At 40.5% G+C, this 27,996-nt stretch overlaps 1 protein-coding gene across 1 annotated transcript; it reads left to right on the plus strand.

Annotated features, from left to right (window-relative positions):
- Positions 1 to 27,993, plus strand: fkbp16 (FKBP prolyl isomerase 16; the record flags this gene model as incomplete). Its single annotated transcript, XM_083917388.1, has 8 exons — positions 1 to 439; positions 698 to 867; positions 1,759 to 1,847; positions 23,677 to 23,894; positions 26,004 to 26,182; positions 26,420 to 26,497; positions 27,654 to 27,791; positions 27,878 to 27,993. The coding sequence occupies 8 exons, from the start codon at positions 1 to 3 to the stop codon at positions 27,962 to 27,964; spliced, it is 1,398 nt and encodes a 465-aa protein (XP_083773514.1). The 3' UTR covers positions 27,965 to 27,993.
- Between the last annotated feature and the right edge of the window lie 3 nt (positions 27,994 to 27,996).

Here is a 27,996-nt window from a genome sequence, read left to right on the forward strand (position 1 = left end):
ATGGAGACAGAGCGATGCTGTGAAGAGCATGTAGACCCTGCTGTGGAGCATACAGAGCCTGAGGTAAGCGAGGACAAAAACAAGCTTTCCGATGGGAACAGGTGTACTGAGCTGTCCTGTGGGCCTGCAGAAGATGGCGAGGAGCTGAGTTGGAAAGATCAGGCTGAAACAGAGAGCTTTGCAGGCGAGAGCAAAGGCACTGAGATAAAAGCCCCCTCTGACCACAAGCAAAGTGGAGACACAGAATGCAAGGAGCGGAGGAAACTGAAAAAAACAAACAGTTGGAAGATGGTGCGATTTCAAGACCCATCAATGGAAGATGATGTGTCGGAGAGAGACAGCTCAGCAGAGAGTCTCTTTCCAGAATATGCAATGGTGGAGTGGACTTCCTCCACCTTTGAGGAGCTGTTTATGGCAGACGATTGGCAGGACATCACAGGTGAGGATAGAGACAGACTGAAGACTTTGTATTTGTTGGTAATCTTAAAAGTATCACTACATTATCAGCAACTAGTGATTCCTGGATTAACTTAACGCTAAATTTTACATTCAATTTTGGATTTGGACCACAAGAGAAAAGAAGTAACCAAAAGGTGACTAAGGTCAAGCTTTGCGTGTTTCAGAGCTTGTGTTTATCAATAACCATCAGATTAACCCTGCTTCCTTCTCCATGACCTTCTCTTCTTTCTTCATGCAGAGGACCGACTGTTGAGGAAGAAGGTGGTGGAGTCCAGGGGGCTGCCCACCCCGGGCCCCACCTGGGGCCAGGAGGTGACTGTAAAGATGCAATGTGTCCTGGAGGACCGCACTGTGGTGGAGAAGGACTGCAAGCTTGTCTTTGTTATTGGGGAGGGAGATGTAAACCAGGTAAAAGCCTTTAAGCCATATATTTCTCCAGTAGAGAACACATATTACATCACACTTAAATAGTGACCAATGGAGACAATTAAAATATGTAAACAAGACTAAGAGTCTACGGACATGCTAACACCACAATGACAATGCTAACATGCTGATATAAAGCAGATTTATTTGTTTACCATGTTTGCCATCTTGTTTAGCATTTTAGCATGCCGACATTTGCTAATTAATGCAAAACAGAAGGCTGTCTTCAGTTTTCTCGACCTCATGTTGGTGAGAGAGAAAAAATCAGAGGATCACTAAAATCATTATCAATAATCCTGGAAGAACCACACATATATGTACCACATTTTATGACAATCTTACCAACAGTTTTTGATGTATTTCAGTCTTAACAAACGTATCAATATTGCTGTCCTAGCTAGCGCAGCTAACAAGTTGGTCCACATGCTTGAACCGGAGGCCTATTCTCCCCAGGTCCTATGTTGCATAAGCCTATGCCTCTGCTGATTTCATTCCGCACTTTATAAAGGTGAGAGGTTACGATAGGATCTACATAGGCCTATTTGCCGTGGAATTTGCCACTACTGGGTGGGAAAAAAAACACAGACCAGGGCGACATCGCCTTTTTTTTTTCAAAAAAGGGTACGATGTTCCCCGGTCACTTACAAAGCAGAAAACATAGGACCTTTTTTTTTAAAAAAAGTATCCTTTGGTCCCCAGTCACATACAAAGTGGGGAACATAGGACCCGGAGAACATAGGTCCGCTCCCCTTGAAACTTTTTTTCAATTAGGGACATCGAAATGCACAAGTCAAAGTTAAACTTAATGCATTTAGTTAAATTCTGTAAATAGCTCAGTTAGTCCTCTAACATGTTGTGTTCTGACACCTGTAGGCACTGGAGGAGTGTGTCATGTCCATGCAGAAGGGCGAAATCACATTACTGCTGGCAGATTCCCTGTATGCTTACGGACTTCTGGGACGGTAAGGATTTCCCAGTTACTGTTGCTTAATACTGTAGTTAACTATTTAATTAAGGAACATGTTGAAACAGAAACAAGACATGGCCCAGTTATATTATTTTCTATGTAGTATTCTTTTCTATTTATCATCTCAAGGCCCAGGCCTCTTGCACTACCTGTTGCTGTGGGGGCAGCCTGGTTATCCAGGGGTAGCGGGGTTAATGAACCATAAACAGGAGCAGATGGCTTCCTCCTAACGCCATTCAGAGGCAGCCTATCAATGGTGTGCTTGTAACTTCACAGCCTATGGGAGGACACCACTTCTATTACAGCCAGTGGCTCAGGTTTATGACCTTTACACCGTTAAAGAGCCAGTATAAACACAAAAGAGATTGGTGTGTCTGACGTAAACCCATTGTTTATATGTTTTAATCTTTACTTTAGATAACCCGAACACATGAGAACGAGACATTAATGCACCACAGTGATTTGATGTGAATGTGTAACATCAATGCAAATATGTCTTTTGAGGTGTGATTGGAAGAAGAATATGAAAGCAAATGTGTTTAGTGTAATTTAATTTGTTTTCTGGTTAATTGTGTCTCCAATTCTTGCTGTTGTAAGGCTTTTTTAAGCAGACAGTAGCATACTGTATGTTAAGGTTTTTCATAAACAGAAAGATTGTGGCCATTAATTTAATTCTGAAAGTAATTACAGTTATATCAGCTCTATACCAGCGTTTATGTAAGCCTACACCCATTAGAGCAAATTAAAATTATTAAATAGTTTTAACCTAGAACCTTCTGTTCTTTGTGAGAGGACAGCAGTTCTCCAGTCAACACAAACCACACAAAATGTTGTCAAGCCAGAAAAAAATAAATAAATAAAGAATTTACCTTGCATTTGTTCGGTGAAGTCAAAACAGCCACTGAGCCACAGGACATGATGTACCATTTAGAGAGTAGCTGTACGGAGGAGTAATACATAAAAGCAAACATGCACTCAGTATTATCATGTGGACTAAATTCATAATTCAAATCAATTTTTACAGGCTGAAAGTAAAACACAGTCCCTCTGAACATTGTTGACAACATGATGTTCAAATACGCTGAACACTGTGTTGTGACAGCATGTTTTTGTACTGTACTGTATTGCCTCCTCTATGTGCTATGTTTGTATTATGGAGCACTGTGAAGGGGATGATGGGACATGGGGTGTGCAAGGTGAGAGCAAGGAGTGTCTGAGGTGTTGTCTAGAGTCTAGAGTCTCGCCTCTGGCGTGTGTGGAGAAGGAGGCAGAGGAAAAGAAGTAGGCAACGGGAGGTTAGTTAATGATTGTTTTGATGCAGCTGATTAGGGTTGTGTGCTGGGGAGACAAATTTAGCCGTACCATAAGGTAGACAACCAGAGCTTCATGTTGGCTACTTAAATGTGATTCAGTTACTGGAGTTGCTGGCTGCTCTGAATGCAATTTTCTCCAGTCACTGAAGTTAATTTAATTTGTTAATGATTCGGTATGATGAGTAGGGAAATCAAGAACATATGTAATCAAACATCATGTTACAAACTCAACTCAAAGGTAAAAACAGGTCATCACATAATGGATAACTCATTTTGCTGCGAATCTACCCCCAGCAGCCAGCTAGCTTAGCTTGGCATAAAGACAGGAAACAGGAAGAAACACCGCCAAGCATATCTACTAATTAATGTTTATCTCGCGTATCTTGTTTAATCTGTAAAATAACCCGGAAGTTTATAAACGAAAATTCGCTGGTTTACAATACATTATGTGCCAGACTATTCACTGGCTCTTGAGCAGTTGCCAGATAATCAGCGGAGACTATGGAAGTCACTAGTCATCCTTTAACAGAGATGCCAAAAGGCAAAATTTGTTACTCACAGCCATGCTAGCAGTTTCCTCCTGTTTCCAGACCTTTGTGCTAAGCTAAGCTTATTGGCTGCTGGCTATAGCTTCATATACCATACAGAAATGAAAGCTGTATTGATCTTTTCAACCAAGTCTTGGAAAGAACACGAATAAGCATTTTTCACAAAATGTCTAACATTTCCTTTAAGCAAGTTAAAGGGCTCCTCGTGCATGGCATACTGCCAGACCTGCTTTTTGATTCTATTACTAGAGTATTTCAATTAAAAAAGAAACAAAATGAGCAAATAAGCTGACACAAATAAGAATCACGAGCAGCGACAAACATCATGTTTCAGAGTAGATTTGACAGCCACAGTGTGTCTGTGCTGTAAAATGACAGAGACAATGAGGAAATATCTAATTATCCTCGCTCTGTTTTCTGGCAGTTGCATTGATTGAACTCTGTCAGTCGTCTGTTGCAAACAGCGCTGCTAAGAGCACTTCACAGTTACTTATCAGAACAGTGTGCAAAGCTTTTCAGACAGTATGATTCAACACTGCACAGTGGAGTGGTCTGTCACTCGGTGGGTGGGTGATGGGCTAGCTGCAGTCTCTGATGTGATCAGAGCTATAACTCCTCAAAAAGGTGAATATGAGGATAATGAAACCCCCTGAAAAGTCTGAAACATTTACCTGATTGATTACACCAGACATGCTCGTCAGGACTAAATCAACTGTACGAAACACTGATGTCTTCTTCTGTGACATTAAAGCCTTTGAAAGTGGAGTTGTGAGGAAAGACATCACGCTCGCCTATTCAAGGAACCGCGGAATACGTCAAAACTATTCTCCACTGAGACCTACTACTTAGTCCGTGACACAGACTGCCTCCCCTCAGTCAGCAAGTCATTATTGGAGAGCAGTGGCAGCTACATCTGTTGATCTCTGGACAGACCCAACTTTAACACTCATAAACTCTCCAGAGGTCTTTGCAAGAATTCACTGGCAGCTTCTTTATTTTCTAAATATATTTCTGTAGCTAAACGAAACTTGACAAACAAGAAACATAGTTAAATGAGTCCCATTATATACAGTGCATGCATTTTGTCTAGCCATATGTGAAATACCACATAACACATTTAAAGACTTCTTCAGTGTGAAATGGTGTGAAGTGAGGTTACGTTGGCCATCTGTCAACAAACATAAACAGAAGCTTAAATTCTGGTGCTGGCAGTGAAGGTGTTGGTGTACTTTTACTCTTGGCACAAATGAGAACAACCTCAGTGGCACGTAGAGTTAATTAGACCATTGGGATGTGTCATAGTTAAATTAATAGTTTAATCAAAGTCCAGATGGACAAAGTCAGCCAGATAATCTTTCTACTGTTGCTTTTACGTTTCACAAGGCCATAGTGTGATATCATCATTAGGACTGAAACTAAATAATACAAAACAGTCTGTACAAAAGTGTTTTCTTCTACAAAAAGAAAATGTATTTTATACACTCGGGACACAAAGATAGTCATCAACAACATGTTATATGTTTTGGTTTATTTGTTCAAAAAGGAAAGCCAAACCGGTGAAAGGTTCACTGGCACAAACGTAGTGAAAGACTAAAGCAGAGTTTAAAAAAAAATAATTCTACACTAGGAAGTAAAATATATGAATTAGGCAAATTGACCGTTTCCAAAATGAAAAGGCACAACACTTTTTAAACTGGACTATCAGATAATTGACATACCTTGTTTGTTTTGGCATTATCTAACAGAGAAGAGATAGGACAGGAAACATGGGGAGAAAGAGGGGCATGACATGCAACATGGGTTCCCAAGTTGAAATCCAACACTACATTTAAGCAGTATGCACCTTAACAATTAGGCTATGCTCAAAGAATGCAGAACTTTATACAACAAGTATTTTAAATCTGATTTAATGACGTTTTTTTCCCCTCACTGTAGTACTTACAGAAAGAACTACGTGGGACCCAGAATTGAACCCTGGTGTATCCCACATTGAGCAACTAATAAGAAATTGTTACAGTGACTGTGAACAACTGTATTTTTTTATACAGTCTATGGAACCAACAGGTTACCTGATTTAAGTACAGTAGATAATCACATACTAAAGAAATACCCTTTAACAGAACAGTAGAGACACTGTGGAGACACACAAGATGGCTATCATTGACAATTTCTGAGGGGAGGAAAACAAACAAGTCCTACTGTGGGAGCAGAGAGAGGAATCTCCCTCTCTTTGACCCTGGATGAGCTGGGCCTGGTGGCTGTTGGAGCCATGATTACGCCAAGCTTACTGATCTGACAGTACAGTGGCAAGTTGGCACAAGTTAATTGATGCTTTTATTCATGGGAAAGTACTGTAACGCTTGGCTCATTGATTGATAGTTATTGTGTAATATTTGTCATCTGTTAGTAGGTGGTGCAGTTTAATGTGATCTTGTGGTTTTGTCAGACAGCCAGACTGTCAAAGTGTGAAAGCAAATAATGGACTGTGTTTGATGTTTAGAATAGTGTAGGTGTGTTCATCAAGGGGTGTGCCTGGTTTTGTGTTTTGGTTTAGTTTATTGACAAAAAAATATATATATTTATAAAATACAATATATCAGACTAATACATAATAGATTAATTTCATTAATTTCTATTGTTTTTCAGCAGTCCACCACCAATGTATTAACATGCTCACAGTGTCAATGATACCATGCTGACATGTAGCACGTATAATGGTCACCATGTTCACCATCTTTGTTTAGCGTGTTAGCATGCTAACATTTCCTACTTACCACTAAACTGTGCAGCTGAGGCTGATGGGAATGCCATTGGTTTTGCAGGTATGATAAAGGAAATCTCAGATGATAAGCACAATTATTATGATTAATCCTGAAGGGTGCAGGAATGTGTGGACCAAATGTAATGGCAATGCATCGAGTAGTTAAAGCTATTGTAGTCTGACTCATCAGATGTAGACTGTTGGGAAGGAGCTCACCACTGTTGGTCATGTTTAGCGTGAACATCTGACATTATAACAATATATATATATGACAGAAAATAAGGAAAGGCAGAATAGGTCCACTTTGATGAAGGTAAACACCATTTACAGGTTTGGTAACAAATATCCAAATATTCACTGTAGATTAGTACCCAATATCCTAAGCTCAAAAAATGGTATTCGGGATGGCCCTAGATAGTAATCATATCACATCCATATAATGTTAATTTTATTCAGCTAATACGCAATTTCAGATATCTGGAATATCAGGAATCTGTATCAGGAAGAAAAAAATGGTATTGGATGTTAGTCCAAAGAGATGGACCAACTGAGCGACAGAGTTACGCCACTAGCATAGCTATTAAACCCTCATACTGTATGATCAAACAATCAATAATTTTGTTTCTGGAAGCAGACAAAAAGTATCATAAAAATGTAACTTAAAGTCAGCATGTCGACACACTACATTATATCAGACAATGTTTTCATCCAGACTGGAATGTCAGGTCACAATTCATTTAACCTGCAGAATATCCAGCCTGTATCAAAACTAAGTCGGAGTGCAAGTCTTGTGTTTGACACACAACTTCGAATATTTACCCAGAACTAATAGAAAACATGCATTGAACAGTGAAATACTTCTTAGGATTGTACTCAAGGAAAATCTTGTTGACACTCTTGAAGATGTTGGCAAGTGTGGAAGCCTCTCCCTGTGGCCGCTGAGGCACACCCATATCCAGGTCGAGATATTCACAGAACAAAGCGGCAACATGAAAAAAATGTCAAGACAGTAATGTGATCAGTGGGATCAAGTCGGATGATGAGTAAGGATACTTGTAGGCGTAGTGAAAGACGATATGAGAAATGTCAGTAATTTATTTGACAAAAGAGCGTTAGGTCCATTTGTGATTACTGTGTGTGTTCTTCCACTTCTTACAAATCACTCTCTCCTTATCACAGAATGAAACACGATACAGCCAAGAACTGGCAGTTCTGCTTTTCATTACATCAAGCACTCGCCAGTAGACAGGTACAGTGACTCACTGGCCCCAGACTTACAATATACTGGTGTCTGTCACTTTTATGCGCACAAGCCCTCCTCCCCTTTCTCCAGAGACGTAAGCATGTTGTACACACAGAAAATCTGTGAGGTGGAGTTCTTCTCTGTGCTGAATGTACGTGACTCACTCTGCAAAACCACCTGGGTCAGATGAATAATGCGACCTTTGAGAACTGTGGAAAACACAATGATGAATTCCATTCTCTGCCACATTGGTGTCTCCTCTGAGTGCAAATGACTATTACTAGTATAAGGAAGTTTCTTTGTTAATATTTGTTTATGAAGGATTCCAGCAACAACTATGTCACGGCACCTAAACAAGTTTGACTGTAGCTTTTGGGCTCTGTGTGTCTCTTTCCCAGCACAGACACAGCAGGCTGACATGACACCACACCCAGACCTCACGCTCCCGGAGCAGACCAGCAAGCACCGACAGCTGTAGCACACTCCAGATAAGATCAGGCTTAGCTCTCAATCAGCATGTGCTCTTCTGTTTGCCACCTTAGTTTAAAGCTTCAGATGTTGACCTCAAGCTAAAAAGAAAAGTATGGATTCTGGATCTGAACAGAATAGACTTTGTTTTACTTCTGAAAGCTTGATGGTGGGTTGTTTTGGCACCGCAGCACTATTTTACCACTCAGACCGATGTTTGAACTGTGCATGTCCCTCATGTTATCTCCCTGGATGTTTACCTTTTTCCCCTACTGCTAGCAGGCTTATCTCTTTCATCGACACAGCCTGGGTTGTGATATAGCACTGCCCTCAGTTACATCAACTTCTGCTTTTTGAGGGCCGGGTGTTTTTAGTGGGACTGTAAATCTCCTCAACTGAAATGTGCTTTTATTGAATTTTAGGTGGATGGTGTATTTGAAAGCAGATAACACTCCACACTGGTTAGAGATTTGTTAGCGTTGTCTAGTATTAGATTTGCATTCACTTTGTTTAAACTTATCATTCATTTATTTGTCTCCATTTGCTCCCACTTTGGAATTACGAATTGCACTGCAGTCTTTGTCCTTGATGGATCTGTGATTACAATAGAATGAAAATCAACTAAATATAATTAATAAAATAAATAAAAATCATTAACAATAGCTGAATGCAATACATATAGTGATACCCAGGCAATACATAAGGCAACAAATGACTAACAGGGCATTTATCAACATAATACAAACCACCTCCCATTGGGATTGACAAGCCAACAAACAAAAAAATGTTGCAAAACCACCACAGCAAATTTTATCTTATAACAGGTTCAAAGCAGGATATGCACAGTCTGTGGTACAAAACCAGACCAGATTTTAATTTGCATCATCATGTATATAATATTATGTTTATAAGATATATTTATGATGCCAGGCAAAATTGTTTCCCTTCCTCATAAAACCATTGAAGAGCTGTTTTTTAAACATCATGGCCCTCATTTATCAATCTTGCGTGAAAACGGGTGCAGATCTGAGCGCAGATTTTGTTGTGCTGCACCGCAAATCCACAGGCTCAAATTTGCGTACATGATCTCAGACCAGACGTGAGATGTGATCGTAGCTCCCGCTCACGTCCAAATTGATAAATGCCGAAGTTTGCCTGGAAATGGTCGTACGCACGTTTTTCTGCCGTACGTTCGTTTGATAAATGAGGGCCATCGCGATTTTTACATCTGTGGTAAGTAGCTAGTCATCTTCCACTTCACTGCCTTTATTGGTGCTTTGTTTGTGCATAACCGACAACAGCATCATGGCAAGAAAGTGTCATAAGAAAAGTGCTTATCAGACTTATTATTATATTCTTATATTATCAGTTTGATATTCCACCACTGGTTGAAAGGCACCAAGAATCAATCTTGTGTCTTGGCTGTAGTAAATGAGGAACCTCCAGAACCACGTGTGTGTCCTTTTGCTGCTTTTTGTTTCTGCAGCATATTTGCTCACATTCTTTTTCTTATTCGGCTTACTTAATCTGCATTTCAGCTGCTGTTAAAATATTACCCTCTTGTAGACATGATTTGGTCTCAAGACGTTTCATTGCTAGAATCCATATGTTTGATATCTGTACCTGCTGTCCTACCCTCACCTCTGATATGTAACTCTCATGAGTTTGTGTCAAAACATGTTGTCTCTACTGGAACACTGACAGTGCACGCTTCACTGACATCACCTCTCGTCCACTGTGCCACCAGCTGGGCTGTGTTGTATAACCGAAATGTTGCAACAGAGTCTGTTTTCCAGAGCGTGCATGCAAAGAGAGACACACGTGAGATGGCACTTCAGCCCCACCAGCACCCTTGCTGCTCACAGGCACTCTTTTTAAACCACCCATGCGTCCTGTGCACAAAACACACGGCCAAAGGGGGGGAGAGAGAGATTAGTTGAGAATGATAGAAAATAGATGGCTGCACAGAAACAGAAGCAAGCAGGTATGCACTGCCCTGTGTTATCAGCTGGTTGAGTCTGACCCAAATATATAATGTCTCAATTAGAATATAAAAGTGAAACAAAAGTTGAAAACAATTAATTTGTACTGACATCCATGATTCTCCGAGAATTACTCTTACAGACTTACAGGTACATTTTCCTCTAGCGACAACACAAATGAGACAGTTTTGGCTTTTAGTCAAATGTCTTGACAGCTTGCTATATAAAATTGTGTATGCAGAATTCATTGCACTTTGATCTAGTGCTATCGTCAGGTCCACTATTTGGTTTGGTCCTACTTAGCAAATGTTAGCATGTTAACACATTAACTAAAATGGCCATCCTGGTAAATAGAGTATCATATTTGCTTAGCACCAGCATGTTTGCACTGTTTTGTGATTGCGTCATGTCAGCATGCTAACTTTAGCATGTACTTTTATCACTTTTCATGTATAACAAGTGAAAAGATTGTCCATTACACCAATTTGAATAATTATTGTGCCTCCCCTCACTGCGCCACCCACAGCTACCTATAACACTTTTGCCTATCACATGTCGTACAAACAAGTTTGTTTCAACTGCAGACTAGCTTTTGACTCTCCTGTATCATGTACCCTTGGCTTTGTATTCATAGCTGCTTCTAGTCTCCATTGTTGATGTCATTGCTCAAAAACAGAAGCTGTTTCTGGGATTCCTTTGACTTCCAGGACCACCCAGTCCCGCTCGTCATTTGTGGCTCAGAGAAGTCACTTCTTATTATGATTTTAGAATTTTAAATAGACGAATGAAATAGAAGAATGAAACTTCCTGTAATGTGAGCTCAGACAGACTGTCTGTGTTAATTCAACTCATGAACCTACATAATGGTCATTATTGCTCATTTTTAACTCCAGTAGAATTGAAGCAGATGGGATATTAAGGGGCAAGAACATGACAAACTGCACATATATACACACTGATACAGTTTGTTACGGGTCTGAATCAACAGGTCAATGTGCTAAATTTATCCTGAACTGTGTCAGAAGTAGCGACGACAGTGTATTTCAGGAAAAGTGTTACCGATGCTGTGGAGGGATGTGAGGTGGAGGGTGCTGCCTGCGAGCCCGGAGGAAAGAGATCTGTAGCAGTGTGACAAGGGTCACTGGTGTGTGTGTGTGTGTGTGTGTGTGTGTGTGTGTGTGTGTGTGCGTGCATGCTTGTGTGTGCGCGTGTGTGTTGCTATGGTGTGTGTATGTGTTAGGGGGATGAAGAGTTAATGTCGTTGTTGTGCTGTACTGTTGGGACGTGGAGTGTGAGTCATCAAGCGAGACGTCAGTGCTCCGTCATCAGTCGTCTGCACCAGTTGTGCGCGGGGGCACACACACACACACACACACACACACACGCACACACACACACACACACACACACACACACACACACACACACACACACACACACACACACACACACACACACACACACACACACACACACACACACAATAGACTTTCAAAATATTCAGTCAATTTAATGACTGGCAGACTCCTGCTGACGTTCTCATGCAAAATCAAAATCAGATGTGCAGTGATTAAGCTGAAGGGATTAACAAGTAGATCTCATTATAAATGAAACAATCTCAGTTGTTTGATAGCACTGACAGGATTAGTAGCAATGCGGTAATATTTCATATTGTCATTCCAGATGGTAAAGGACAATACCAGTGAGCTCATGTATAGAAAATGTCATTATGTGTGCAAAAAAAACAAAAAACGAATCAGTTTTGTCAATAAAATAAGTGAAAAAAACAGCCTAAATTTTCCTTTTGTAAATGTGCTGCTTGTGTTTGCTTTCTAAATTCTGTGTGGTGAGGATGTCCTATGACATTGATACTGGCTCTGGTCACTTAAAGTCAAACCCTTGGGTGGTTGGTTGTACCAGTCTGGTTTTCATTTTATTGGAGGTTGAAGTTTATGAATAATTAAGAGCGTGGCCTCTTGAGTGTTGGCTGTCAGCCCTCACCTCGCCTCAGAGGCTAGTTGTCAGGATTAGCATCATTAGCATGATAACTCTGTCATCTCCGACAAGATGGTTTGTTCATCGATCAACTGAACATTGAATATTGAATAGTCGCACTTGCACAATGACTTGCAATATAGCGTACTATCAATGCCACATACACAAGATGCTAATCTGGAGCACCAGGAGGATTCGGGCTGTGAGGGTCTGTGTTTTACAGTCTATGGGCATGGTACAGTGTTGAATATCAGTTTAAATCATAGATCTTTAATGCTAGCTGCCTGCTCTTGACTCCCGGAGCTGGTGTAATCTCCGCTAGAGACACAGGAGTGCTTGTACTTGACCCACCGAGCCGGTGTTATCTCCGCTAGAGACAGGGGGAAAAAAAAAAAGACTCCCGATCCCTCCCGGTTCCATAAAAAAATCTCCCACTCCCGTTTATCTAGTAAAATGTTCTGTTAGCCTAACTCCTGGGCGGTGGTGCTAATGTTGCTAATCCAGTATACGTCAGCCAGATGGCTGTATCTCCCTCCCCCCAATGTCGCATCAATGCCCTTTTTTGATAAAAGGAAATGAGGCAGAGTCAAAGTCTGATAAGATGGCGACTCCCAGATGTGAATATGATTGGATCAAGTTGAGAGAACGGGCCTCGACAGACAGGCTACATCCATTTTTTTATATAGTCTTTGGTATTAATTAGTAGGCAGGTTTTGTTACTTACTGGTCTGGCTTTATAGAAAGAAAGTTTTTAATCCCTTTTTTTCCGTCCGCAGGGCTGTTTTTCTTTAGCCGATATTGTTAGAGTTCGGTTGTTCCACTGTCTGTCATTCACGCTACCTGATGATAGCCACTGTAAGATATTTTGTTGATTTGCCTTTTAGCGAAATGCTTTCTAGTAATCAGCGATTCTGTTAACATCACGTCTAAGGCTTTTATTATGAAAGATAAGAACGAAGTAGTGAAGCTGAACTCGCTGTTGTTGACAGTCTGTAAGGCACTAATGAGTTTGCCGTCTTTATTCGGACTACGAAGCCTAAAATGTGTTATTATTTTATTACCTTCATAAGTACAGGCACAACTCAAGCGCTTTCTTCTTCCTTTGTAACGTAAAGCAATGCATCATCTGTCGGGAGTTCTGCCCAGTGGCAAACAGGGATTAAACGTTGATGGTGTCATTATTCTATTACATTGTGCAATCAACATTTACTTCACAATGATAAGCTAAAACAGAAGTTATCTGTTTGCACTTTAAGGATTGTAGCCCTGCTACATTTACTTTTGCTCCTCCGTGACAACCTGACTATTAAGTCAGGAGTTCAGTGTGGTGCTGTTGATTCACAGGCTGCCCAAGGATGTAGAATCGGCTGCCTCTGAAAGTGAGCTGGGTCTTTATTAGTTAGATAACAAACACACACTCACCGAGGCAGTCATATTTCTGGTGGATGGCGATATGACAGGAGGGCGACAGTGAATGATAATGGTGATGTTGTTGTACACACAAACTGTAAAACTTCAGAGAAGTCAACATGTACTTAAAGTATGTTCTTGTAAATTACTCTTGAGATATGTCCAACATTGAAGGCCTGAAGGCCAGGTGTAGCGGGTGCACATGCTGCATTAAAGTTACATCTCATTAAATCATCTGCCAGGGAGCGTGATAACTGCTGTCCATTTGTTGCACGCTCAATTTGCAAAACAATATTCGAGACACAGTGACATTTTCTCAGTGGGTGTTATCTGGTTTCAGCACATGCATGTGTGACAGCTTGGACTTGGAAGGGAAATTAGTTTCTGATCGATATCTCTTTATGACATTTATTCCGTTACCTGAATGTCATACATAAAGCAATGCGCAGCTTGTGATCACAAACATTAATGTTCAGAACTCTGTAACCACAGAGGGAAGCAAACAACAACCCTGTTGAATGATAATGAAGGCCTCACCTTCATGCTATGCCCAAATCACACTTTTGTGGAAAAAAGAAATCATTGATCTGACTGCAAATTAAATTGCCTGTCAAAACAGAAGGCATGAAATACTCTTGCAACATTCAGGGATTCTATGTCCACTGAAGTAGACAGACATTTATGTGAAGTTTAACCGTAATGGAAGAGGAGGACTTTCATCTTTCAAAGAGCAGGATTTTTGGCTCCTTGCTCAGAATTTGTTGTAACTTAGAAAGCTTTGAAGTTCACAAGTGAAATCCAAAACTGTTAGGGATTCTATTTATATAATCAGGAGACATAACGTCTGTGAAAAGAAAGAACCAAGGTGTCATTGCCATTAACTACAGCTTCACATTTACCTCGCTGAGAATCCACTGAAACTAAATCTTACTCCCTGGGGCTGCATGAGAAATTGCCATTTGACCGCACCGTTCACACCTCAGAGACGCATGCTTGTTCGTATTGATTGATTATGGATTTAGAGTCGATCTTGGGATAAGATATCTTCCACAGATAATGCCAAGACTGATATTTGAGATCATGACCTCTGGTGATGTATTTCTGTGTAAGACAGATTGCTCTCATCCACCCTTAATACAGATCTAAAGCTTTGAACCTTTTTTTTGAGGAATTATTCATCTAGATGCTGCCACACATCAGAGCCCAAACCTGTGAGAGATTTCAGATCATTGCGTAAGGGAGAATCTGAAACTTCTTGTCCTGCTCACCTGTGAGTCAGAGTAAAGCTATTGTTTTATTTAAAAGCTTTGAACTTCTCTCACTTACTCACTCACTCACTCACTCACTCACTCACTCACTGCAGAGAGGTGGAGCTCACTGCTGTATAATTCTCATCATCATCATCATCATCATCATCATCATCATCATCATCATCATCATCATCCTCACACCAGTCTAATTAAAGTGACAACGGATAGCTGATGACTTGTCGATGACACCGCTTCGTTCTTATCTTTCACAATAAAAGCCTTAGACATATAACACTGCATCACTGTGACAAAATAGCTTACAGTAGCTATAATCAGGTAGCATGAATGGCGGACAGTGGAACAACTGGGGTAACAGTGGTAACTCTAATGTTACCCCGTCAAAAGAAAAACAGTCCTGCGGACGGAGGTAGAGGGAGAGCGATAAAAAGCTTTTCTTTCTACTAAGCTAGACCAATAAGTAACAAAACCTTCCTACTTATTCATACAACCAGGTATTTTACCCTGCCTTTGTCATGGCTGGTGTTTCATTCTGTTGTTCTTGGTTCAAATATTTGATACTTACAGTTGTGTCTTGCTTTGGACAATTACCAGCCTGCTAGTGGTGGCCATGTCGCCAACTATATGAACAAGGCACTGATCGATCCAGTGATTGAAGAGCCAGCCTGAATAGCTCCATCTACTTGTTCATATGAAAATCAACAACAGAGAATATGTAAGCTGATGTTAGCAGGATAATGTTTAGCGAGCAGGGTTTAATTCACAATAATGACCCACTCACTCTACATTATCCCTTACACGACTCCTGACAGCATCATTTTGGGGGCAGTAATGCTAAGAAACTTAGTAATGAAGCAGCAAAAGAAGACGACTTCTACCTAGCAAACTGTGTCGAACTTTTATAGTATTTTCACAATCAGTGTTACCAATGTTTTATGGGGAAGAAAATGCACTTGAGAAACACTGAATGTAAACATGTTTGAGTTTAGAGTGTATGCACACCTTCATGTTTCAAATAGTCCCATGTACACAAGGCACTTCCAGCTTCAACCTGCCTGCCTGCTGTAGATAACTGCTCTACTTTTTCCACTTAAATCTGGTTTAATACAGTTGTGTAACCAAAGAGTGTCTCTGAAATGGCCTGACTACTGCACATCCTTGCTATTAAACAGCCACCCTGCAGGTAGTCCTGGGCTAAGATTGGATTCATTTTAACATGGTAAGGAAATCTGCTGTAGATTATATGGGGACTTTTGAGGGGCTCAGCAGCCAGGATGTAGGCAGTAGCTGCCCTTGATCCCTGGGAGCACAGTTTCATTGGCTCATTGCTGGAGGAGGAAATAAAAACAAAAAGGAGAGGAAAGCACATGCCGAGGCAGCAGCTGAAAGGCTTTACACTGTTAGTTTCTAGATCTCTGTCTGTACGAAGAGGCTGTTTTGCAGCAAATTAACTAGAATGGCAGCAAGCGAGGAAAAACAGCTGTGACGTCTCACCATGCCCAGGATTAAAGCTAAGCTTCTTTGCACGACTGTATTGGTGCCGTGTGTCCATCCAAGAGTCAAAACAGACACAACACTGAACATCAACAGCAGCTGGGCTGTTTTCTCTGCTGTAAAAAAAAATAAACAACCTCATAAATCCTCTTGGTTTTGGGGTATTATCATACAAGCTGCACACCACATTTATCATGGTATATTAGAGCACTATCTGCAGTTGTAACCATAGAAACCCATATGAGGTACATCGCTGGCCTTTCCATCATTTAAAGTGGAGAGCATGACGTCAAAGTGACCACTGTTTTCCCTCTGTGGGAGTTTTTCCTTTCATTCAGAGCGGCGAGGGGCATGCTTGACAGATAACAGGGTGAGTCAGCAGTGCTATCATACACCTTAATGAGGAAGTTTTCTGAGCCACAACACATGTATCAAATCCATCTATAATGAATGCACATCTTCCCATGAGTCATGAGGGAAAAGCTTGTAGTCCTTATCACGTAATTTATACAAATACAAGAAGGAGAAGAAACATTCCTCTTTTAAGAGGTCTGTTAGCATTCACAATATGATAAATAAAACCACGTCAGACAAACGTCAGACCATAAAAACACTGGTGGGTGATAAGCAGAGTGTCCTCATGAATGTAGATTAGACAGTTGGTTGTTGAAAGTTATGGCAGAAGGTCACAGTGAAATTTGTAAGATGATACAGTACCTCTGACGATATCAGTATTGGGGGTGTTGTATTTTTATATTACATTTATGTCTAGCCTGGTTTGAGACCTCTTCCACATCTCACATTTAATGTAGTTTAAATAGGTCTAATGTTGTGCTCATTGATGACTGTTTCTCATCGTTGAAAAAACAACAAAGCCAATCACAGTTGTGTTTAAAAAATTGCGACGTAATTTTCCTGTGCTGTAGCCAGATAAATAGAGACCGAAAAGTTGCGGCAATAAGGGTGACACACGTGGATAAGTTGTATTAGAAGATTATTGCCACTCTCAAAAACAAAAGTCTAGGATGTAAAACCTTGGTCGTTTTTAGACTTTTGTTTTCGTAGAAATTAATGAAAGGGTATATTAAGTGTCGTAGAGTAAATGAGCCGTAGAGTCGATGGTACACACATTATTTTTAACCTTTAAACAGAGTCAAGCTAGCTGTTTCCTAGTCTGATACACTGGATGTAGATTGTGGATATAAACCTGCCATTAGCTGCTTTTCTCACGTGGCATCTCCTACCTTTTCACTATCTAACTATCTATTTTGTAGAGGCACTGTCACGGCCTGCGCAGTGTGTGTATGTGTGTGTGTGTCGCTGAACCTGTTGCTTTTTATTCCGCCGCCCATGTTAACAGGTTGGGGCAGCCACACTGCCTGCAGGCCCTTTCACTACAGTGTCAATGTCACAGAAATGTATGCTTCACTTAGCACTTTCTGTTTTGTTTCTGTGGAAAGAATAACAACCTCAACTTCTCTGTATGATACAAATATAAATAATATTTCTGATTCAATAATAATGGAACATTCTAGTATTTATGGACATTATCATAGGCAAAGCTCAATGTAGAAAGTCAGGCAACTGCTGCATGTGTGGACATGCCCGTGCGAGCCGCAGCAGTTTCAACAACGCCATGCATTGCTCATGCATCGAGTCTGGCCCGGCTATCACTGTATCCTGGGCTTAGAACCACTCAACATGATTGTGACTGGTTTAAAGAAATACAAACAAGTTGGCTATGTGAGACTAGCTGTTTCCATTCTTTATGCTGAGCTAGCTGTAGCTTCTTATGTAACAGACAACTGTGTAACACAGATGTATTTTTATTCTAATTAATTTTTTCCGTCGCAATATTTAACACCTAGTTTAACTAGACACTTATGTATGTTGTTAGCCATGGTTTTCTGGGTGACCTGCAGCAAACATTACCATGAATGTGGGCAGAGAAAGTCTGTATGCAGTACATGAGTCCAGCCACCTGAACCTGTCTCTGTGTCTTAGTGCTGTCTGAGCTGCTGTCTCAGCAAATGTCTCATAACTTTAAGTCAGCTCAGCCCTGATCTCTTCAGTCCTCAGGCTCTGTCCTCTTGCTGAAGGCTCTGAGCCTAAAAAAACCCTCTGTGTCTCTTCTCACTGACCTTTTCTCTGGTTTGGGTCAGGAGGTTTAAAGGAAAAAGAAAGAATACTCCAGTGCAATGCATTATAATTGCAGGGGCATCTGGGGTTTCTAAACATTTTCTGAATCTATTTTTAGATCTCAGGATGACAATGCAGGTCTACCATATTGACTTGGGTGATCTCCTGAATTTCAGCGGGTTGACATTTTTGGTAAAAACTGAAATATCACAACTATTGGATGGTAGACACACATGACACCCTCAGAATGAATTGTTAACAATTACTGTGAAGTGAGCATCCAATGCAACTGATCAATCCATCGTGACAGATCTCGTCTCAAAGTAGTTACAAGAGGATGCCTGAAATGATTGCCTCAAGGCAAGGCAAGGCAAGTTGAAGCAAGGTGAGTTTATTTATATAGCACCTTTCAGGTAATTTAAAGTGATTTATAGAACATTAAAAGCATTGGAAAGAAACATATAAAATGACATTTAGATATATAAAATAACTACAAAAATAAGAACAAGCAGATAAAATAAATACAAAATAAATAAATCCAAGAATATCAAAGGATTAGAAGTTACAGTGCAGTATAAGCAATTAACAGATTGTTTTGTTTACTGAAAGGCGTTGGCAAACAGAAAAGTGTTCAGTCCTTATTCAAAAGAGCTAAGAGTTGCAGCAGACCTGCAGTTTTCTGGGACTTTTTTTCCAGATATTTGGTGCATAAAAAGTGATTGCTGCCTCTCCATGATTAGTCCTGACTCTGGGGACACAGAGCAGACCTGATCCAGTCGATCTGAGAGATCTTGATGGTTCATAGCAAAGCCGAAGATCATGACTGTATTTTGGCCATAAACCATTCAGTGCTTTTTAAATCAACAGTAGTATTTTGAAATCACTTATTTCACAGACAGGAAGCCAGCGTAAAGATCTGAGGACTGGAGTAATATGATCTACTTTTTTGGTCTTAGTGAGGACCAGCATTCTGGATCAACTGCAGCTGTCTGATGGAATTTTTAGGGAGACCTGTAAAGTTGCTGTTGCAGTAGTCGAGCCTGCTGAATATAAATGCACGGACAAGTTTTTCCAAATTCTGCTGAAATTCTTCCAAATTTTATTAGTTGTCATGAACAGAGCAGTGAGAAATTCTGCTCCTCGCTCACGGAGGCATTCTGCTCCCCCCCTAGAAGCCGCTCCGCTCAATATCACTCAGTACAGATTCCACCTCACTCCACTCAGATCGATGGACATTTTAAAATGGGAGTCTATGGGGATTGACTCACGTTTGGAGCCAGCCTCAAGTGGCCATTCCAGGAACTGCAGTTTTTGGAACTTGGTATAAATGCAACAAAACTAGGTGACTACCAAGCCATCTGTAATAATCTTGATATAATGCTTGAAACAACAGATATTTTTGCATGCTGTAGAAGGAAAAAGTGTAATTGATAACATTAGAAATGGCTGCATTTCATTTAGGTGGTTTAGTTCCATGGTGCTCCTGATATTGTGCATGTTGGTTCACTGGTTTTGCTTAAGGGATGCATGGATCACCTGCTCTTTTATCGTTGTCTGCCGTGAAAAAGGTTTTTAAGGGTTAAGGGTTTTTTTCCTGTCCGTCGCCTGCCAATGTTGCATGAGTTTAGCAAAAAATGGCATCACAGAACCATTGGCACCACTGCTGACTAAATCTCCTGAGACAGTGGTGAAGCTTTATGTGATGAGTGAACGAGTCTCTTAAAGAGTTGCAGAGATGCTGAGAGGAGCAGGAGGGCGGCCGGTTCCGCAGCTCAGTGTTAAGACGCTGTGGCTAAAGTTGCAGGTTCAGGTTTCACTGATATCTTGTGGAGAGATCTCACCGTGCTGACCAGCCTCTGCTTCCTGTTTGCACTAATAAGGCCCCGGGGGCTCATTGGCTGAGCTCAGTCCAGCAGCACACTGGTATGGTGCTAATCACCACTGACCCACATGACACCGTAAACCTTATAGATCTGTCAGCGCTCTGCGTTCTCAGATTACACACGAAAGCTCACAAGTCATGCACATTTTGTTTAATGCTCATGATGGATGCTCAACTCTCAGTGATTCACATTGTTCCTCAGTGTTTTAGACGTAAATCTTCACTCGGTGTTCTGTATACTGTTGTGTTTTTCTGCTTACTGCTTGTTCCTTAGCTGCTGAGCTCAATGACATAATAATACAAAGATCTCCTGTTGTATCCTGCATGTGAAGAATTGCTTTTTTTCAGGAGAAAACATAATTTGGGATTCATGACGTTTTGATGAGGCACATTGAGTTGTCACAGTTAGCACCGAAGCATCTGCGTCTGCATCGATTAATAAGAAATGACTCATCACTTCTCATCTAATGTGTCCTGATCTGTGTGAGTCACAAGCAGCAAAGTGGATGTGTTCCCACTGTATGAAAAAAATCAATATCTGATGGTAATAATGAGTATGGGGTTTACAGTTATTTACAAACCAAACACACAGACACGGATGAGGAAGCAATATTCGGGACATATTGCGATATGTGTGAATTGAAATACATATCGCACCATGTCCCGAATGCAATTGCAATGCACTGCATGTATTCAAATAAAGTAATCGAGCTCGGTATAAACTTATTTCAAAGCACAGACTACTAGTGTGCATTATCCAGTAACGAGAAAGCAAAAGTGAGTTCAGAGGTAAATTCACAGAAGTTTATTTAATCTGGAGCCAGGCACTACTAGTAGGCAGGACACTGTGTCTGTTATTGTTGAACGTCGCACACCGTTACATAATGCGCAGCCTTCGGAATATTGTGTAATACTTTTTTAGATAAGACTCAAGCAGAGAAAGGTTTGTGAGAGCAACATACAGCTACAGTATGTGCTGTACTATCTGTGCAGTGGATTATATGGTGATTGTGTCACAGTCTTAGTACACATGACTTTAACAGGGAAGAAGAAACCGTCTCTAATCATCAGATGTAACGTTACTGTATGAGGCCCATGTTAGAAACATAACCTGGTGTGCCCCAAGACACGTGCTGTATGTTCTTCATCAATGAATAAACTGTCTTCTCTTGAATGCCTGTTACACAACTCGTCTCTGATCCACAGTAAACATGCAACGGTATGCAAAAACACCTCGGCAGGACTAAACGCTGCTGTAAAAATTGTTCAGACGAGCTTCTAAAAGTCCTGTATCTACTTATTCGCGGGCCCTAAATGACAACGCCTCTGAACGCTACTTCCTCCAGTCCTGAGCGCAGTGATCCGGCTCAGGTTTCTGAGGCTTCAGCTCAGCTGCTGGTTTCACACTTCTGTGACAGTGAACGAGGTCTCCAGAGAGGAGAGGTGAAAGGGTAATCTGATCCCACCTGCTGACACAGCCTCACAGTAACTGGGGATACGACTAATTCTGTCAGACAGACATAAATTGTTTCATTGACACAACCAGTTTGAATAATTCATGACCTGCCACAACTACCAGTACTATCACTTTGCAGCAAACAGTCAGCGGGTATAGTCTGAGGGAAGCTGAACTCCCTTGAGTTCATTAAACTGACAGGATCCATTTAAAGGGGAAGAGATTTAGCTTTTTTGGTATAAGGTTTGCTGATTTTATTAAAGCAAAAAATTAAAAAATCAAATAATCATGATTGTATGTTTAAACATGCAGTATTTAGCATTTTTTTTGTCTTTGCTACAATCAGTAATGCAGGCCACTTCTAAATCAGCTCAAAAATGTACTCAAGCTGTCATTGCATTCATTCTCTTTCTCTCTCTCTCTCTCTCTCTCTCTCTCTCTCTCTCTCTCTCTCTCTCTCTCTCTCTCTCACTCTCTCTCTCTCTCTCTCCCCCCACACACACAAACACACACCAACACACACCCACCCCTTTGGAACCAGAGCCTCCACAGAGTAACTGATAATGGACCATTGTGTGCCATGTGGACACAGGAGCCAGATGATTGAAAACCAAATTAACTTTCCTTCTGAGTGACTCTTGAGTAAGCTGAAGCCGTCAGCGGCTCGCAGGTTCATTCCAGTTTCAAACTCATGTCTGCTTTAAATGAGCCAGAGTCACTCAAGACGCCTTTTAAAGGTGTCGATTTTTAACGTGTGGGAGCTGTTGGCTACAGTGAAATGTATTTGATACAGAGAGAAGCTGAAAGAACACAAATACTTTATCAAAAACATGATTCATCTTCAGTTTGCACTTAGTACTCTGATCAAGGTTATAATTCATTTTCAATATATTGTCATTCAATCTATTTTAGTGCGTTTACTTGTTTTAGTTTGGTTTCAGTTATTTCCCCAGAAAGGTTTAGTTTTTATATTTTTAGTTTTGCAGTTACAGTTTTTCATTAAGGCCAGGTTTGTGTCAGAAGTATGCAGCTACATATATACGCCTAATACATGCTTGTATGGCCGTGATTTTCGATCTTTGTGCTACTTTGGCGTCTGATCTGAAGCTATTGCATCATGTCGCCATGTCCTGGAATTTCAAGTCAGTTCAGTTTCTCATTCAATATATCGAGTTAACGGAAAAAATCATGCCGTCTCTGTTTTTCGGTTGTTAAATATTATAGCTAGATAGCTATAGCTAAAAAACTGAAATGAATTTACATTCATTTTTATTCTTTTATTTTAGTCAGGGAATATAATTTCAGTTTAATTTGAGTTTTTATTCAGTTCCAGTTAACTTGAACACTAAATCGTTTTTCACTGATTATAATAACCCCAGGTGTCTCCAAGTGTTTACATGTGTTTGTTAAAACACCTTCGAAATACTCACAAAGAGGCTGTGACTCAAAACCTCAAATATTCAACGTGGCTCCAGATGGGAGACTTTAACTTCAGATTCATTTGGAAAATCCTCTACTAAACTGAATCATCACTTCAAGGAATTTACCTCCTCAAGGTTCTGTTAGCTTCTGATAAAACCACAGCGGATGCTTCTACGTGGCCCCCATTAAACCCTAACCTGTATTTTCAACACGAGCATCATATTTCGTTTGTGAGTTCAAAAGCTTTCAGTTTGTTGTGCAGGACGCTGATCAGCTTGTTTCTGCTTCTCTTGAAGCTGGCAGTTATCTCTTGAAAACATATTGATTTCTTGATTGATTTAAATAATCCTGTCAGTGTGTTTTCTGGAGGATCTTTGCTCTTTTACTCTTTGCGCTGTGATGATATTGATTGTGTGTTTGTGTTTGTTTTTGTTTACATGCAGGGAGCCTGATATTCCAGCCTGGGCTCCTTTACTCTACCAGCTCCAGCTGCTGGACGTCAGGGAGAAATCGGACCCTTTAACTCTGTCCATCGCAGACCGCATCCGCATTGGCAACCAGAAACGAGAGCGAGGAAACTTTCATTTCCAGAGGGAGGAATACAGCATGGCTGCCAGAGCCTATTGTATGGCTCTGGATGTACTAACCACATGCAGCAGAGGTAATCCGGCATCAAAACCTGAATGTTTTCATGGAAAAAAATATTTCCCTGCAGTCGCCTGTACCAGAAATCTGTTGCAGTATAGTTGATGTGATCTTTACGGGAAAGTGGAATCAGATAAAAATGAACGGATGCATTAGAAACATAAAACACAGCATCCGCTGTTTGAGCAGGCCTCAAACACAACATTTCCACATCAGTTTAGTGCTCTTCTCTAGTCTGCCATCACACTAATCACACCATCACCATTCAGCGCCACATCTGTCTGAGCCGAGTGCCACCATAAATGCTGTTGCTTAATTCTTTTGCATAATCAAAGCTAATCAACTTTCATATTATTTCCACCTCCTTAATCGCTCTAATCATTGACGAGGCAGGGTGGGCCTGGAGAGGGGAATGTGACTGAACAATGAAGAGAAAAACATGGGCTGCTTTATAATGCATCAATGATGGTGGAGCAGTGAGTGAACTCTGCTGCACTGAAGAGGGGAGTTTATCAGGGCATTAAGATCATGTAATTAGTGGATGAGAAGATGACCAGGAAAAAAATAGCAATGAAACAGAGACACCCACATCTCAAGTCTTTTTAAGGCATCAAACTTATTTTACAAATATGATTCATGACACGTGGAGATTTTGAAACCCTTTAATTGATTAGAATCATGTGCAACTAAACACATAAACATCGCGAGGACACTCACTTTTCTGCAGATTTTAACAAGGATTTTACAAAGAACTGTCTTAATGGAAGTAAATGAATCGATTTGAGTAGGGATTAAGTTTAAAAGCATTTCAATCACACCTGAATACACGTATCTAATCTACTGGGAAACAAGAAAGAAAGAAAGAAAGAAGGAAGGAAAGTAATTTTAACTCAATGTTCACTTTTTCACCAACAGATGTGGTTGAAAGTAAGAGGAGTTTAAGTTTGTGTTGTTGCAAACCTGTTTTGCAAGGTCAAGTATGACATTTACATGCTCAATATTTAGATTTATTTTACCAAATTTAAGTAAAAAGAGGAGAAGTTTTAAATAACTTAAACTCAGATGGATGCTATCTTAGATATTTTGCAAATAACTACCTAAATGTTTTGGACTTTTGCTATAAATAAAGAGAAGATAACAGATTCAGTTGGCGATTCATAGACCTTAAGCTTAAAGCTGCACCAATCCATATCATATAATCAATATTTTGATTGAGATGTTGCTCCTTGTGACAAAACCACAGAGAATGATCAACAAACTCTGCATTCCCCCTGAGCTCAATTAAGCTTTTAAAGCTGGATTTAGTTTTGGATTTCTGGCCTGCATCTTCACTGTTTTGGTTCACTCTCACTGCTCTCATCAACCTCGCTGACAGCTCTTTTCAGCAAAAAAGCCATTGGCGTTACGTGCTCAGCACCAAACAGCAGAGAGAAGCCGTTAGCTGGTAAACATAGTGGAGCATTTAGCAGCTAAAGAGACAGATATTTCCCTCAGGAGTTGATAGAGAGAGTATTGAACTTAAATTCATCAGGTTGGCGGAAATATGACTCCAAATTAACAATAATGTTGCTCTGTATTTGCTGGATGTGTAAATAGGCACAAAGGGTATAATGTCGGATTGTGCCTCAGTGGCCAAAAGAATCAGTTAATGCTGCTTTGAATAATCCAACTTAGAACTGTATCTTAAATGGATTTTACTCAATTATACCATAAATTTGAGATATGAAGTGTTAAAAAAAGACTTGCATCCACACAGATGTCACCCATCATACTCAGGGCCAAGTCTAAAAATCCCTGTGTTCATTACTCGGGTCACCACCATATTCAGCTGGACACGTTTGGGTCTAATGATGAAACCATGCAGTTGTTACAGCAGGGACCGTGAAACAATATCCAGCTGAATAAAAAGACAGAACAAGAAATCTCCTTATAATGACACCCGGTGGGAGTTTCTCTTTGAAAGTCCAAATATTTTTTATATTCTGCAAGATTATAGGAAAAATCCTCTCCAAGATTAGATAACCTACATCTGTCAAAGTGTTTTTCTATCCCTAATAAAGAGACTTGCATGAAATGTCCACAGCAGAGCAGATGTCAGAGTTTGTGTCTGTCTGTCTCTGTAAAGATGGCGGTGACAGCGTGAGGGTAGAGGAGGAGGAGGTGAAGGACTACCGGGTGAAGTGTTTGAACAATCTTGCCACCGCTCAGCTCAAACTGGAGCAGTACAGCGAGGCGCTGCACACCAGCCGAGACGTTCTGACCCTCGAGCCAAAGAACGTCAAGTCTCTTTTCAGGACGGGAAAGGTGAGGGCCCATCCTATCGTGTTATTACAGAGCAACAACACTGCATCTCATTTGATCCCTCTCAGTCCATAAATGATTATTGTGGGGAGAGTTCCTGGAAGGGATTTTTTAAATATGGGATTAGATTATTTTAGAGGAAGAAATAGCTGCCACAATATTGCTTTCTTTTCTCTGCCTTTTTTGATTTATGTGTGCACCAGCACTTCTCACACCGTACGGTTCTATATTCTCTTTCAGCTCCTGTCAGACATGGGTGAATACAAAGAGGCGATGGAGATGCTAAAACGGGCCTTGAAACTGGAGCCGGCCACCAAGGTGAGATAATGTTGGTGAGCTGGCCCATTCGCCTCACCTTTCTTCCAAATCTGCCGGTGAATCCCATCCATCTCTTTCACACACAGAGGAAAGGTCATTCTAAAATTAGATCACAGATTCTACGAAACAATACAAATGAATGTCGACTGCTGACATTTGTGCTTTTATTCCAAAAAAACCCTATAACTGTTGGCACATTAGCTTGAAGAAAAGAGAGGATCCCAGTGAACTGCTTCTGTTGAAGGCCTGTTCCGTCTTGTTTGCGTGGTTTGTGTAATCTGGCAGACTGAAACATCTGGCAGTCTACAGATGTGACCACACTGCTCAGGGTTGTCCAGCAAACTTGGTAAAAATAACACATGCATGAGCTAAATATCGTCACTCTGACGCCCTGCGCTCCGAGAGTAGTAAAGGTACAGTAAGAACCAGCCAGAGTCTCTGCACTATAATTAAGAGAACTACTCTGGTGTACCGTAAATCACAAAAAATAAAACAATAATCTCAGTTTATAAACATTATATTAGTTCACTGCAGCCTGGGTTGGATTTGGAAGAGTTTATGAAGTGTAAGAAGAACATTTTCATCAGCTGTTTACAACACAATGTTTACCAGTGTTACAGTGACCTGACCTATAAGGCACAATGCCACTGTCACAAAAATGTCTGGTCCTGTCTAGACGAAACGAAAATATCTGCTGCTTTGGTAATTACACCCTTGTCTCAATTCTGGATTAAATACTTTGGAGAAAAGTGATTTAACTGCTCAGCTGTAGTGTAGTGTGCAGAAGATCACAAAAAACAGTAGTTTGAACGGCAAACAAATATGCATGTATTGCATTTGTATTTCTTTTCTTTTAATATTTTATCATCTGTCATGTATGAAGAATCTACTAAAAGTGTTTCCCAAATATGACATTAAGTCATTATCATGGACACTTGGAATAAAGCTTAAACTGCAGTTTAAAAGCAAAATTAGGATTTGTCCACTTTGTGAGGCATTGTGTCAGACCTCTGCTCTCACCTGCTGGACATATTCAAAACTGCAACTTCACATTTTTCTCAAGATAAATATTTCATGTCTTCTTTCCAACATTAGATCTACAGAAAGCAGCTTTTTCACATCATGTTGCAACACAAGATGTTTTTTTTTTCTTTAGGCAATCCACGCCGAGTTATCTAAACTTGTTAAAAGACAATCAGGTGGCAAAGATACTCAGGAATGGAAAGCTAAACCAGCGGAGATGCTTGGAGACAATATCACACCTTTCCTGATTCCTTCTAAAAAGAAAGCATCAGTAAGTCATAACAGAAATCCCTCCAATATGTTTTCACTCTGATAACTAACAGACTGGATTTTGACTACTTTGTTGTTGTCTTTTAGGGAATTTCCTGGAAGTTTATACTCGGAGCTCTGGTTGTGGCCTTGGGCAGCTTAGTGACGTCAATGATCCTGACTGCGAGAAACTGAGAAGGAAGTCTCTAGTCCTCTTTAGTTCATTT

This window comes from Echiichthys vipera, assembly GCF_963691815.1.
Source record: "Echiichthys vipera genome assembly, chromosome: 7".
In the NCBI taxonomy this organism is placed as follows: Eukaryota; Metazoa; Chordata; class Actinopteri; order Perciformes; family Trachinidae; genus Echiichthys; species Echiichthys vipera.